The 13,989-nt window shown below is 46.1% G+C and overlaps 1 protein-coding gene across 1 annotated transcript in view; it reads left to right on the top strand.

The window, feature by feature from the left end:
* Positions 1–6,814: 6,814 nt before the first annotated feature.
* LOC119386189 (disks large homolog 1) overlaps positions 6,815–13,989 on the top strand; it is a 92,414-nt gene continuing 85,239 nt past the window's right edge. The window contains exons 1-2 of the mRNA XM_037653526.2: positions 6,815–7,163; positions 10,854–10,985. Of these exons, the coding sequence (XP_037509454.1) occupies positions 7,160–7,163; positions 10,854–10,985 (136 nt within the window). The 5' untranslated portion in view covers positions 6,815–7,159. The remainder of the gene's footprint in view (positions 7,164–10,853; positions 10,986–13,989) is intronic.

The raw sequence follows: 13,989 nt of genomic DNA, 5'->3' as shown, positions 1-13,989 counted from the left end.
TTTCTTCCTCTCTTATCCACTTTACAGTGGCTAGAATGTAGAAGTGTGATGAACGCGCCGGCTCCCGCGTGGCGCATGTGTTTTCTGAACGGCCGCTACAGCTGGTGTGCATGCAGGCCCATTATTGTACTCCAGCTGCAGCAAACTGGATTAACGCTACTTAAAGACCTTTTCACAGAAGACTCCATGGGCACTGCATACTCCCCTTAATATACGTGAACCCCCAAGAATGCACTGCCGAGACATTTGCACTCCCGTGGTACAGTCCAGAAAGGAGGTGTTGCTCCGTTCCTGTGAAAAAGTCACCTTTTCACAGACGGCTCCCTGGGCGCCTGCATAATTCTCTCTGGGCTGCGCTAATTAAATAGCCGTGACCCCCCAAAAATGCACTTTGTAGGCTGTGACGTCAGCCTCTGTACTCCCGCGCGCAGCCCAGCTTGGCGGCGTTTTCTCTCCTGTGAAAGTTGACCGCTGGTGCCGGATTGTGTGCCAGCTGTATCCTCGCTTTGTGCGCTTTGTAGGGAGGCGCATATACCTTCTGTGTACAGAAGAGGTAGATTTCCTTGCGTGTGGTTAAGGTTGTTCGAAGTTGCTCGGATATGCCAGTCTTTCAGTAGATGTCATCTTCGATGATTCGTTTCGGTGGCGAGGACTACAGTTTGAGAAAAGTTTACCCTGCAGCCTGCGTCCTCGGAATGCGCCGCTGAGTTTTTCCGCTTAGGGGTTTCGTTCCCTGGCAAATTTGCGCACGTCGTGTTGGTGTTGCCGTTGCTGTCGAACTGTTTACGTTCACAGAAGGAGACGCGCTTTTCGTAGGAACCCAAAGCCGACACGTGCGGTCCGCACAGACGGATAACTTCTCCAGCGGCAATGCACAAGGAAAGCATCTGGAATCAATAAAGGAGCTGCTACGGGGTGAAAGACGAAGGAACGCGAGGGCGAAGTGCAAAGCTGTACAAATAGGGCAGGTGCGAGGGAGGGAGCGCTGAGGTGTTCTGGTAAAAGGGTAGGTTTGAAGAAAGGAAGAAGAGGGACTTAGTATCGAAGCTTGGGCGTGTTGGTTAGACATCGGAGGGGATACAGCGCAAGAGAAAACGAGGACAAGAAAGGCGACGCATGTGGCGCATGTCAGCGAAGTGTATAAATGTTCATCTTTCCCTTTCTACCAATAAAGTGTTGTAAGTCAGCGCTTTGTGTGCGTCGCCTTTCTTGTCCTCGTTTTCTCTTGCGCTGTATCCCCTCCGAAGAAGAGGGAAGCAATGCCAGGCAAGTTGCAGTGTAACTTTGGCAGCTGGTGGTCGCTGTGAAGGCGTGTAAATATTTTAGTATCACCCGAAAACTTAAAGCATCAAAAAAATTTCGGGGGGGGTCAGAACCCCCTCAACCCCCCCCCCCTAGTTACGGGCCTGGGTGGGAGATTTTTCCTGTGCGTTGTTGAACAATAAACAATTCGCAGCGTTAGCTAAAAGCCGACTTCTTCTGTCTCTCATTCCCATTAGCAGCCATTCTTTACCTCCAAGGTAGTGCCTGGTGAGATTTCTCCTGTGCGTGATTAAACAATAAAAATTTTGTTCAAAACGCCGTTGATTGATGAAATAAACCAACAAAAGACGCCAGATGTTTTGTAAAAGCAAAACGAAAGAACGCCAGATGTTTCTAAAGCAAAACGAAAAGACGCCAGCTGCTTAACGAAAGACGCCAGATGTTTTCTAAGCAATGGTTTTCTAAACAATGAAAATTCACAGCGTACATGTAAAAATTAAAGTGCGCTGCAAGTCGTCATAACTCATCGAACCTTTAGTATAAACGCGCCCGATCTCACGTCGGTGATGATGTACTGGGCAGAATTCACGGAAGATTCACGGTTTACCGATGAACCTCCGCAGCTTCGCCCACTCATCATCATTCACTCCGTGGATATGCTGTGTTTTTTTTTTGGTAAAAACACCAACTTCACCAAAATTTCCGGGAGGGGGGGGGGAGGGCATCCCCCTCCCTCCCGGCTACGGGCCTGATTAGACGCCTTTACTTAAACAAGAGAAAATTCGAATACCCATTGAAAAATTATTGAAGGAAAGTTCTTACGATTTTGAGGTGCCCCTTTTGCCGACGATTGTGTGCATTGCAAGGAAGCTTGCCCCATGAAGCCTCTTTCATTGAGAACTTATACATAACGCCAATAGATGAATTTAGTTCATATTATTTAGCCCATAGATTAATTAACTTGCGAGAACGTGTTATTATTGTGGCGATTTTTATCATAGCAATAGTAGGGTTGCCACCTGCCCGGTTTTGGACCGGCCGGGCCGGTTTTTTAGACAAGGGGCCGGTCGCCGGTCCGCACCTAAGACCGGCCGTCATTGGCCGGTTTTTTGCTCATCGTATCCCGGGTATTTTTTTTTACTCTTCTCCGTGTTGACCGCACGTGTTGACTGAGGAATTCCACCTGCGCGGTCGGACCGGCGGTCAGTCCCCGACCGCGTTGTCCAACAACTACGACGGTAAATATTTATCGTCAATCACCAAAACTCTTACGCTATTAGTCAAGCACTTTCTGGGATCCCTTCAAGTCTAGCGATCATTGGAATAGAGCATATTATTGCACGTGTATGGTACATGAATATCCGACATTTTTGTGGCCTAGGTACATTTTAACATTCCTTTGTGTCTATAATGCCACTGGCCTATTGGATTCAGACGCAAATAAGAGCTTTTTTAGGGACGAAGCATTTTGGTTCCTTTTCAGTGCAGCACATTCAGACTAATAAGCGAAGCGTCATTCCAATCACGGGTACTTTTATGTCAGCAATTACGCTATTAGGCTAGTTGGTTAGCTGAGTGTGCTGCTTTTGTTTGTGCATTGGGTTTATTTGGCTCAATGAAAGCAATGTTACATTAAATGGCACTGCATGCCGAAGAGCGTCTATTGTTCAACATTATTTTAATCTCCTGTTAACTCCCCCCTCCCTCCTCCCCGAATAAGGGCCGGTTTTTTTTTCGGTAAAAGGTGGCAACCCTAAGCAATAGCCAAGAGAGCGCGATTTCTTTGATTATGTGTTCCAGTGCAGCCTTTGACCATAATATGTTTTTGCAGTGCTCTTGTATTATTTTATTTACTCACTCTTTTGCAAAGTGTTGGTGCTCTGCAGCTCGCCAAAAATTTTGTTGTAAGTAGTTTTCATATCCTGCCTTGTATTAGATGTGTTATTTTTGATGTGTTGGCATTGAGTCTTGTAAGCGGTCACAGGAGGATTTCGCGCCCTCCTTTTTCCTTACCTTACCGGTAAATATTGTATTTGTTCTGCCCAAATTAAAAAAAAACAAACAAACAAACTAATATATAAAAAAAAAAAACGCCAGGCCTGCGCTAAAACCGCAGCACAGTCACAGCGAAAGCTGGAAGAGCGGCGTTTCTAGAGCCCGTTAAGCTCTCTTGGGGCTACAATACAAGTACACTAGAAAGGTACCCACTACGCCATAAATCACAATTTTTGTGAAGTTTGGAAGCACCTACTAAGCCATTATTCGTCATTCTGCGGAGAAGCGAGGCACCAGCTACACGTCTGTAAGGCATTATGTGCACTTTGTTCACGCGACGACTGATGACGATGAAGAATTATGGCTCAGCCCTTTGTAATGGGTTGGAATCTTTAAACGGCCCACCAGTTATGTAATTTGCATTGGGTGACGCCCGGTCGCTATTTCCCTCTCCCGTCATGCTGTATAACATACGTTGACGTGGGAAAGAGACGGGGGGGGGGGGGGGAGCGAAGAACTTTACTGAGACCCCGAGGAAATGGATCATACGCTTATGGGCTTCCTTGGCAACAAATACAAGTGCCCTTGCGAGGAACCCACTACGCTATAAATCACTGTAATTTTACTGAGACCCAGAGGAAGTGTATCATGCGCTTATGGGCTTCCTTGGCAACAAATCCAAGTGCACTTGCGAGGAACCCACTACGCTATAAATAATTGTAATTTTTGACAAGTAGGCCAGCAGGCACTCTGCCATTTTTTGTCATTCTACGGAGAGCGTTGGTACCAGCTAAACCCATGTAAGGCATTATGCGCACTTTGTGATGCTGTGCCTGATGATGAATTATGGCAGGGTCCTTTGTAATGGGTTGGAAGCATTCAACAACCTGCTCGTTGCGCAATTCGCATTGTGTGACGCCTGGTTACAGAATTCGTGTTGTGCTACGCTTGGTGCTTATTTTACTCTTCTACCACGCTATATTGCATATGCTAATGTGGTTCCTTCCCGACATGAAGCCTGTATAGGACCTTTTAGCAAAGCAGTTTCAAGCACTGGCATGGCTCAGAGGTTGAATACTCGGCTCCCACGCAGAGGACCCAGGTTCGAACCTCGTTCCATCCTGGAATTTTTTTCTTATTTAGTTTTTTTTCTTATTTCGAGCGATACTGGTTACGGACACCGGCGGCGGCGGCGGCGGCGGCGGCGGCGGCGGACAACTACGGCGCCAAAAACGGCCGCTGAAATGATCTCATAACAGCTTTCGCTGTAAAATACGAGGCCTTCTTCTGTATGCCAACTACACTTCCAAACTCTATGATTACAGAAACAATTAGTAAATTATGACTGGGATAGCTAAATTCTGAATTTTCTTTCATTTTCACGGTGTATTTGTTCATTTTGCTAACTTCGTTAACTCGCTAACTGCAGCGGGATCCCTAAATATAAAAGGAACGTTATATCATCATCATCATCATGGTCTTTGTTATGTGCTCAATTGCGTCTTTGTAAGACCAACGCAAAACCACTTTTGAACGTCTAAGCTACGAAATCTTTCAAAACTCTCGTTTTCATTCATTCGGTCCGTGTTCACAACGCTGTTCAAGTGTGCACAGATCGGAAGCGCATTTTGTTCAACTATAAAATTGAGTGACGTCATTCGAAATATTCGACAACAAACTGTGATTCTACAATTCAGTTATTTACTGCTGAAGCGAACACGGCATGATGCCTGCTCTTTTGCTACAGTGAGTGACACATGAGCCGCTTCGTTTCACTCACTTGACAGCGCTGATTGGCTGCTGTCAGCTATTGTAAATCACCGCGCGTGTGCGGCAGCCCGCCTGCGTCTCGCTTCTTTCCGGACCACGTAGCAGCCCATTGGTGAATTTCAGATGCCCGAGCGCAAACGATAATCCCCTACCCCCCGCCCCCTTCCTGCCGGGCGCCTTCTTACGCTAACACTTTTGGCTTCCGTCACAGAAGAGAAGATCGAGAAAAAAAAAATAAAAATAAAAAGAAAGCTTACTTGTAAAAACTGCATTATTTATTTCAAGTGAAGTGTGAATTTCGACTCCTGTTTACGAAGTTTTCAATGTATCCAAGCGCTTTCCTAAGCTGGTATGTAACGCAGCTGGTATGTAACGCAGCCCCATGCTCACGCCTATGGTCAGTGAGCATAATGGACCGACCCTCAATCTCGAACGCTTAACTTATGAAATTTTGTTCTAGTTTGTTTAAATAACTCCAGTGACCTCTGCATCCAGTCGCGACTGTCCCCAGAAAACTTGTACATAATGAAACTACCTGCGTAACGTTCTCTTCCAGCGCTTCAGAGCTGTCACACGCCACAAACATTGCATACATAATTGCAATCGATACATGATAAATCGATTCTGCATCAGCGACATACAAAGTAAATAGATAATCGTGTTTCAGGTGGGCTACCGTCACATATCAACTTCAATCTGATCCGTGCACAATTTTGTATTGTAACGGCAATAACTATTTAAGTCTGAGTGCAATATAGAATGTGGTAACTTCAATCCCAATGAAACAAGGGTTTGTTCGTGATTGTAAGTGTATTCTGTTGTACGCCAGTTAGCTGGTCCTTAATAATGCGAATGACTGTAAGAGAAAAGCAATCGATGAAATAAATAAATAAATAAATAAATAAATAAATAAATAAATAAATAAATAAATAAATAAATAAATAAATAAATAAATAAGCTTTCGTATCACTTCGGATAATGGTCAATTTTTGTGAGTGAATGTGGAGCAACATTAGTACGTACAGGTGGTAGTTCTTTAGTTTCTAAGGTAAGTCGATAAATCTGTGTTCAGCGATGTTATTCGAATGTGTGATCGCTGCAACGCTAACTGTAGCCATCACGCGTATGGGATGGAGAAAATACCTATTTAAAGAGATTTGATAACTGTTTCCGCGCGTGTATTATAAGTCAACTACACGCCTAACTGTATTACTTGACACAATACCTTCCACTCTTCCTCATGCACCTAAAAAAAATTGAATGCTTTCGTGCTCAAAAACGCCGCGAATGAAGCGAAGGAAACCGCACAAATGTTTCACGATCTCGAAAACTGACGGATGGCAATTCGTTCCGCGCGCGTTCTACCGCAGTCAAACTGCCGCGTAGATTCGGGGCCCAATGAAAAACGAATAAATTATTATTGTTTTTGTCCCATTGGTCAAATTTGCCCACGTGACACCGAGGCAACTTGGGTGCCGCCATATTGGTTTGTAGCGCCGCGCCGCGCCGCTGCGAGTGTGTGTCTATCGTTTGATTTCATTTCGCGGTGCGGTATTCCCTGCGATCGTCGGTGCTGCTGAAAAAGAACCACTCGCTGCTGCCGTGTTTTTTGGCTGAAAATTTGCGGTCGTCCCTTTTTGTGCCGCTTCGTTGTTTGCGCTGGAGTCGGCTCTCTTCCCTCGGTTGTTTGCGGAGGAATCACGAAGGTGTCTCGCTGGATACCGACGCTAGTCCGCGGCTGCTGCTTTGACAACGGCCATGCCAGTCCGTAAACAAGGTGGTAAGATCATTTCAGTAGTAGCTTTAATTTGCTCTTCCATCAATCGTGCCCACAGTGTGTGAGAGCAGAGCGCCGTCCGACTGACTTCGCCGAAGAGCTTTGCGGGTTTTCGCTTCCCTCTCCCGCCTAGAGTCTCCGATTTGTCACTCCCCAGGGGAAAAAAAGCAAAAAAAGAAAAAGGGAAACACGCTTCCGTGCCGCAGGATTTGTTGTGCTCTGCTCGTTGGAGGAGGCTGCGTGGTTTGTGCTGTGTTTCGACCGGTGTCTCCACGATGCAGCTCGACGGTGAGGCTCCCGTGTGTGCGCGATACCACTGCACAGCCAGCGGATAACAGCCAAAGGCCAGCGAACATGGGTCAGTAGCGGCGGAATGCGCGGCGCTCGCACGCCGAATCCGCGGCACGAGCAGTGGTTGCGCGCCCCGGAGGCTGCGGCTTATCGCTGCTGCGACTCCCGCTCATTCTGTCGCATCATTTGCTTGCTCCTCCGCGCAGGTGGTAGCGATAGCAGCCGCTCAGATGGAGATATAAGGTGCGCTCGAAGCGCGACTAATCGGTCGCGCACGGCCCTTGACGTATACGGCGGTGGGCGCGCCGCTCTGACCTGCGGTAGTGCAGCGGTATGTGCTCGCTCGTAGTGTCACAGAACGCAGGCTCAAGCGTTGAGCTTGCGCCTAGGGCTCGATTCGTGTAAACACGGCTGAGAAATGTTACGGCGGCCGTGTAAGCGAGACGGGTGCTGCCGATCGAATGACACTGTACTGACGCATGCGGATCGGAGCCCTTCTTCGGACGTTGCTCTGGGCTTCAATACCCAATGAAAGAGGCAAATAGCGGGCGATTTGCCGTATGAATGAACAAAAGATCCGTTTTTCTTCGCCAGATTGATGTTTAAAGTTGAAAAATTGACTTTTACGAGGTGCGCTTAGCGGGGGTTGCCCCGCACGTTGCGTCACGAGCCAAGTGATGACACACAGAAGGGTGGGAGTTCTGACAGCTGCGTATAAATAGTGCACGTTTTGTGTGCAACTCGTCAGACGTGATGGACAGCAAAGCTGTGCGCGCTTCCGGCTATTCGTCTTTTATTCTCGTTTTCTAGTTTACGTTTCCCGTCCTATGTTTATGTTCGTTCTATGCTGCACGGAACGAGGTCTTTCAGCTTCACACGTTCTCGCATTTTTTTTTTTTTTTCGGTGTCTGCCCACGGAGGCATCCGTCTTGTTTTGTAATAGTTGTAACTCGGTCCTGAGATGAGAAAAGAAATTAAAAAAATGTTGCAGCTTTCGTGGTTGCTCGGAAATTGATGGGATAACTAAATTGTTATTACTGGTATGTTTGTAGCGCTAATAGCTTGTAAGGGCACTTCATTGTCAATGGTTACTGCTTTTCTTAAGCAGTGTTACTTTATTTTGCACGTATACTTATTATGGTGAAGTAGACTTGATGCATGTACAGAACCTACGAGCACTATACATTCTTGTGCTTTTGGATAGCTGCAGGGGCGCATTAACGTGCTCAAATGGAGTAGAGTCAGAGACCCTACAAGTATGTTGACGGACTGCACGAAATAAATTTTGAGTTGAGATTTCATGAGTACGTTATGCAACATTTTGTTTAGTATTTTCATGTGCCTAAGACTGGTGATAATGAGAGAGAGTGCTTATGGACAGGACTGGAACATGCTGCAAGATAGCTGCAGAAAATTCACTTTCTTCAGTTACACCAAGTACTTGAGGGTAGAAATGTTAAATGATATCTTCCTTAGGTTTCTCCGTGATTTTAGTGTCTGCATTCGTTAGGAGGCACTTGTGTTCATTTCAGTTGCTAAAACGCTATAGATGTGAAAGAAAAAAAAAAAACCCTCTAGCTCAATTGAACTAACCTTATGGACCAGTTGTAGAGGTAACGATATGCTGTAATTATCCTGCCTTCATGTACATTGTGGTTTACATATGTCCAGTCCAAGCCAGAAGTACCCATGTATAGGTTTTACACAAGTGGATTCTCTTCTTAGTCTCTGCTGCCAGTTACCTGGCAGCTACACGTTGCTACCACTTGGCATCAACACTTTACTTGTGAAGTGTGGTTAAATAATCAATCATTTTTACTTCATACCAAGTGGGACATTTTAAAGTTATACATAGCCCACTGGCTATGCTCATCAGATGTACGAATCTTTAATAAGCATTCATTTATATATGTTGGCTAGCATCAACATTTATATAATGTTAAACGTCAACATGTACAGAGTCATTCACATTCTGAGGTGAACAGTTCATTAGTATTCAGGAACTGATGTTTACCCGCCATGGTGGTCTAGTGGTTATGGTGCCCGACTGCTGACCCAAAGGCTGCTGGATCGAATCCCGGCCGTGGTGGCCGCATTATCGATGGAGGCGAAAATGCTTGAGGCCCGTGTACTTAGATTCAGGTGCACGCTAAAGAACCCGAGCTGGTCGAAATTTCCGGAGCCCTCCACTACGGTGTCTCCCATAATCATATTGTGGTTTTGGGACGTTAAACCCCAACAATTATTATATAGTAGAAACTGATGTTTAGTAGATAGTTCAGTAAATTAGTATTGTGTATCTCGGCACCATCACTAGACTTCATATAATGCACGTTTCCGTTTGATTGAAGTAAAATAAATGTTCTTGTTTTACCGACTTGAATACTAATGAGATGTTCACCGTGGATATGGTCGACCCTGTAAATAATGTTAAAGGCCAACTATAAAAATATAGCCTTATATACCGCCAACATAGTGTGCCACCCCTGCGAAATTTTACATTTCATGTGAGATGCTGATTTACAAAAAACTTGTAAAAATTGCCTGCACCTACCAAGATTCCTACGGCTACCTTGCTTCTTCACAAGAAAGGCAAAATAATTGCGATATAAGATGGGGTCAGGCATGGAGATACGGACCTCTGCAGTGTTATTCACTGTATGCCTGAAAGCATTGAAATCACTATATTGGGAAGAAATAGGAATAAGGATTGAAGGAAAATATCTCAGCAACCTATGGTTTGTAAATGACATTGTGCTCTTAAGCAGTGGTGGACACAAATAATGAAGGTATTGCCACTAGCTTTGCCAGGATGTTATTTCATGAAGGGTTCTTGCAGCATACCACATTGATCTGATACATATAAACACTAGGTATATGGCAGGTTGAAAAATATAGAAGTTTTGCTTATGTCACTGGCACATGTCTTCTTCATATATCAAATTGTAAAACATGCTACAGCTGCCCGCCAGTCTTGTTAAAAGAAGGTATGTTGAAAACTATTGCTGGTGGCGTTACAGGCCAAAAAGGTAAATTTTTAGGTTGAGAAATTAAGTGGAGGGAATTCTTAAGGTGTGTGACATATTTTCGGCACTTGGTTTCTCACATATTCCTGAGTCATAGATGTGCACTGTTAGTAAGGTCCATTCGATTCAGCCTGCACTACCCGAGCTGGTTCGTGGCGATGCCGTCTGGGTGTCATCATCGTGCAGGGAACAAAGTGCAGGAGCAACATGACAGTGAAACGAATATGTGATTGCAGGTGTTGTGCAAGCCCTCCACTACGATCAGTTGTCTTGAGAATTTCGGTGATTGTAATTCGTGAAAGTTGGCCCACTTATGTTGCCTGGCATTTGCAATCATTTGCAACTACCAGAACAAGTTCACTGACCTACTTGTTGAGCGCCATTAAAATAGACACGAATGCAGTCGGCTTTGTCATCTGCTGCAGTTCCAGCCATGTTTTGCCGCATGGACTTCTCACTACCTCATGGGGAGATGCAGGGAATTTGTGAACTAGTCTTGCACAACAGCTGCACTTTCTGAAATGAATACTGTGGTGCCGACGTGGCCGTGCTGAATACGTGAAACGAATGTCGGAGTGCAGCACCTCCATGAACTGTTTCACCAAGCGCAGGTGAAACGAATGGACTTGTACTGTGACTGTGAGGAACCTTTATGAGATGTGGTACAATATACATTCTTCACGAGCCTTCTGTTTGTGTCAGTGATTTTAACACACTCTTATTACTTGCAGAGGCCCACAGGGCACTGGAGCTCTTGGAAGAGTACCACAGCAAGCTGAGCAAGCCACAGGACAAGCAGCTACGCAATGCCATTGAGCGTGTGATCCGTATCTTCAAGAGTCGGCTCTTCCAGGCTTTGCTAGGTGGGCAACCTTCTCATGTTTTATAGAATTCCAGTTGCCTGAACGTCTTCTATTAAATCAACATTTCCACTGCAATATGATTAGAAAACGGGCTGACGGTCCTTTTCAGTTTTACTTTTCTTGTTCTTGCAATTGTGTCAAAGCCCTATTGTAGCTTGTACAGTACATGTTTTGGAAATTGAATGTCAAGAACATGAAGAGTATTGAGTACAGTGAGAGCTCTGTACATGCAATAGGCATGGGCGTCAGCAGGGGGGTTTAAAAGGGGCACTTGTCCCCCTCAAGCCACACCAACACTTTCCTCCCACCCAAGTCACCTCCTCCTCACTGCTGTGGTGCAACACAGGTTTGCACCCCCCAAGACAAAATCCTGCCGACACCCATGGTCATAGCAGAGCTCTATAGCGTTGCAGTCCCTTAGGCAGTACAGTTGCTTGAGCATTGTTTTGGGAGGCTGTCAGTTTATAGCTGGAATGCAACACACAGGAACTTTTTGATGATGAGAAGCATTTAAGTCAGAACAAGGTTTGTCACATGCATAAAAGAGTGCAGTAGAATCTCATAAACACAATCTGAAGGGACGAGGAAAATAGTTGCTCTGGTACCTCTAGCCTGGCAACTACACTATATTCCAGGCGTGAAATCTTTATAATCTCTGCTGATGGCATCACTTTCGGGTCTGTCCATAAAGATGTCTGTAGACACGCTCAACAGCTTCAAGAAGCCCTTATGTTCTGTACAGCTACATGTGGCAAGCAGGGTTGGACACTTCCGCCCAAAAACCAATCTATGTTGTGGTGGCCAGCAAGGCAGGACACACAAGAATCATGCAGTGCCCTTTTACATGTAGACTTTGTGTTGTGAAAATCCCTAACTTCTGCGGTCCATATACTGGGTCATGTCACTCACTGGTCCGACAGTGGTGCACACTGCCGTGAAGTCATACAGACTTCCACAAGAACACTTCACCTTACTCGTCGCTTTGTATCAGAAGCAGCTGGAGCACGTACTGATGTAGCTTGACAGCCGGTATGTGCAGTCCGGCAGCCATGAAATTCTATACCAAGCGTAATTTCAGTCGCTGACTTTGGCAGTTGGAGAAATTTAACTGTGATGCTATGCACACAATCACAGCGCTGCCCCACATCACTCTGACATCAACCTTACAGGAACATGCCCAGCTCAACACAATCGCAGAGCTAATTTCCCAGTGTTAAAAAGCGCATGAAATAAAAAAAGCAACTTGTTTTGGTTGTAGCTGTGTTGCATGCTCATTTTCAGCGCAGTTCTTGGATGGACAAACAGCTCTATTCAATGCCTCCTTAGGAATTCACCGCGATCACAAGTAATAAGCCAGTGCAGTTACGACGCTACAATATGACGGGTGTTATTGATAAACAGAATATCATTAATGTGCGCATCATGCGCTGCAAGGTCTATATAGATGCTGCTATCCTGCCAGGCAGCGGGAGGACACCATTGCTCGGTAACCAATGTTCTTCATCTACAAAAGCCAGTGCTCTAGTAATGGAACTTCAAGACATTCATGATGCTGTGCAAGATGCCACCTCTAAGCTGCCTACAATCAAACAACTAAACATTGTTGTTTGGTCGTACAGCTCGCTCCTATTTAGGTCCAGAGACACTGACTAGCTTCCCAGCGCACTCCTACACCTCGGTGCATGAGAAACCTTGGAGGCACACCGGTATGATGGCGTAGAACATCATACACGCAGTATTAACAAATAAACAAGGTTTATTCTGGATTTCCAGAATATATTAGATCTGGGAGAGATAGTCGTAGTCTTACGCCTTGTAGGCAGGCAAAGCAGGAATCAAGATCGGCAAGCGACAGTAGGGGCTGGGGTACTTACCTTGGACACCCGGTTGCTGCTTCCTCGCTTTTATTGTCGATGGTGTCCTGATCTCTTATCTCTTTCTTGTCGGCTGCATGACCCAAAGGTCGCGGGATCGAATCCCGGCCGCGGCGGCTGCATTTTCGATGGAGGCGAAAATGGTTGAGGCCCGTGTACTTAGATTTAGGTGCACGTTAAAGAACCTCAGGTGGTCGAAATTTCCGGAGCCCTCCACTACGGCGTCTCTCATAATCATATCTTGGTTTTGGGACGTTAAACCCCAGATATTATTATTATTGTCGGCTGCATGTGCGTGCATCCTATTTTGGCTCTTTTTAGTGTCGGTTTCTCCCGCCAATTGATGCGCGGTCTGCTGCAGCCGAGAACCGATTGCAGGTGACGAGGAGGTGGAGCAAGGGCAAAAGGAGCTGGTGCGCCTCGCAGGGGTGAAATGGCAGACTCCTCTCATTTCCCACATTCATCCCTTCTTAAGACAAAACACCACCTGACTTCAAGTGACAGCCAGTGAGCACGAATTCGTGCTGTCACTCCTTCCTACCTTTCATAACGATGAGACAGTAGCTGTGCTGGGATCCATTTGGCCCGAGGTGGTCAAAGCCTTTACCATTGTAGGATCTTGAAGTGCGTTGGGCACCATCTCCATCTGCAACGGTGCGTTGGTGTTGAGAAGCCCTTTTTTGGCGAGCTCCCCGACAAAAGCGGCTCGATGACCTCGTTGCCTCGGGCGCTGATTGTTGTCCGCCGCTCTTCATGCCTGTTTGGCTTTAATTGCTGCAGCAGTGGTGTACTGCTGCTGTTTCTTGCATAGCTGAACCTTCTCGAATCACGGCTGCTTGTTGTGCATGCTTGAACAATGGCTTTGGCCAGCAGCGCTGGGGAAGGTACGTTGTGGCCCCCTCTTTGCTGCCAGTCGGTGCTGCTAGCGGCAAGATGAGGTGGGACGGTGGGGGCTCCTTTCTTTTTGTCTTGTTTCCTTCATTGGCCCTGCATGCAGGGATGGTAGCTAGCTCTTCTGCTCATATTCCCTCACGCTCTGTGTCTCGCTCTCATGTTTGTTGCTTGGTGTGCGAGACCCGATCTGCTGAAATGGCTCCAACGCCGCCCGTTCCATCTGTGTCGTCGGTACT

Source organism: Rhipicephalus sanguineus, chromosome 3 (genome assembly GCF_013339695.2).
Source record: "Rhipicephalus sanguineus isolate Rsan-2018 chromosome 3, BIME_Rsan_1.4, whole genome shotgun sequence".
Classification (NCBI taxonomy): domain Eukaryota; kingdom Metazoa; phylum Arthropoda; class Arachnida; order Ixodida; family Ixodidae; genus Rhipicephalus; species Rhipicephalus sanguineus.
This window is presented reverse-complemented; position numbering and strand designations above follow the sequence as displayed.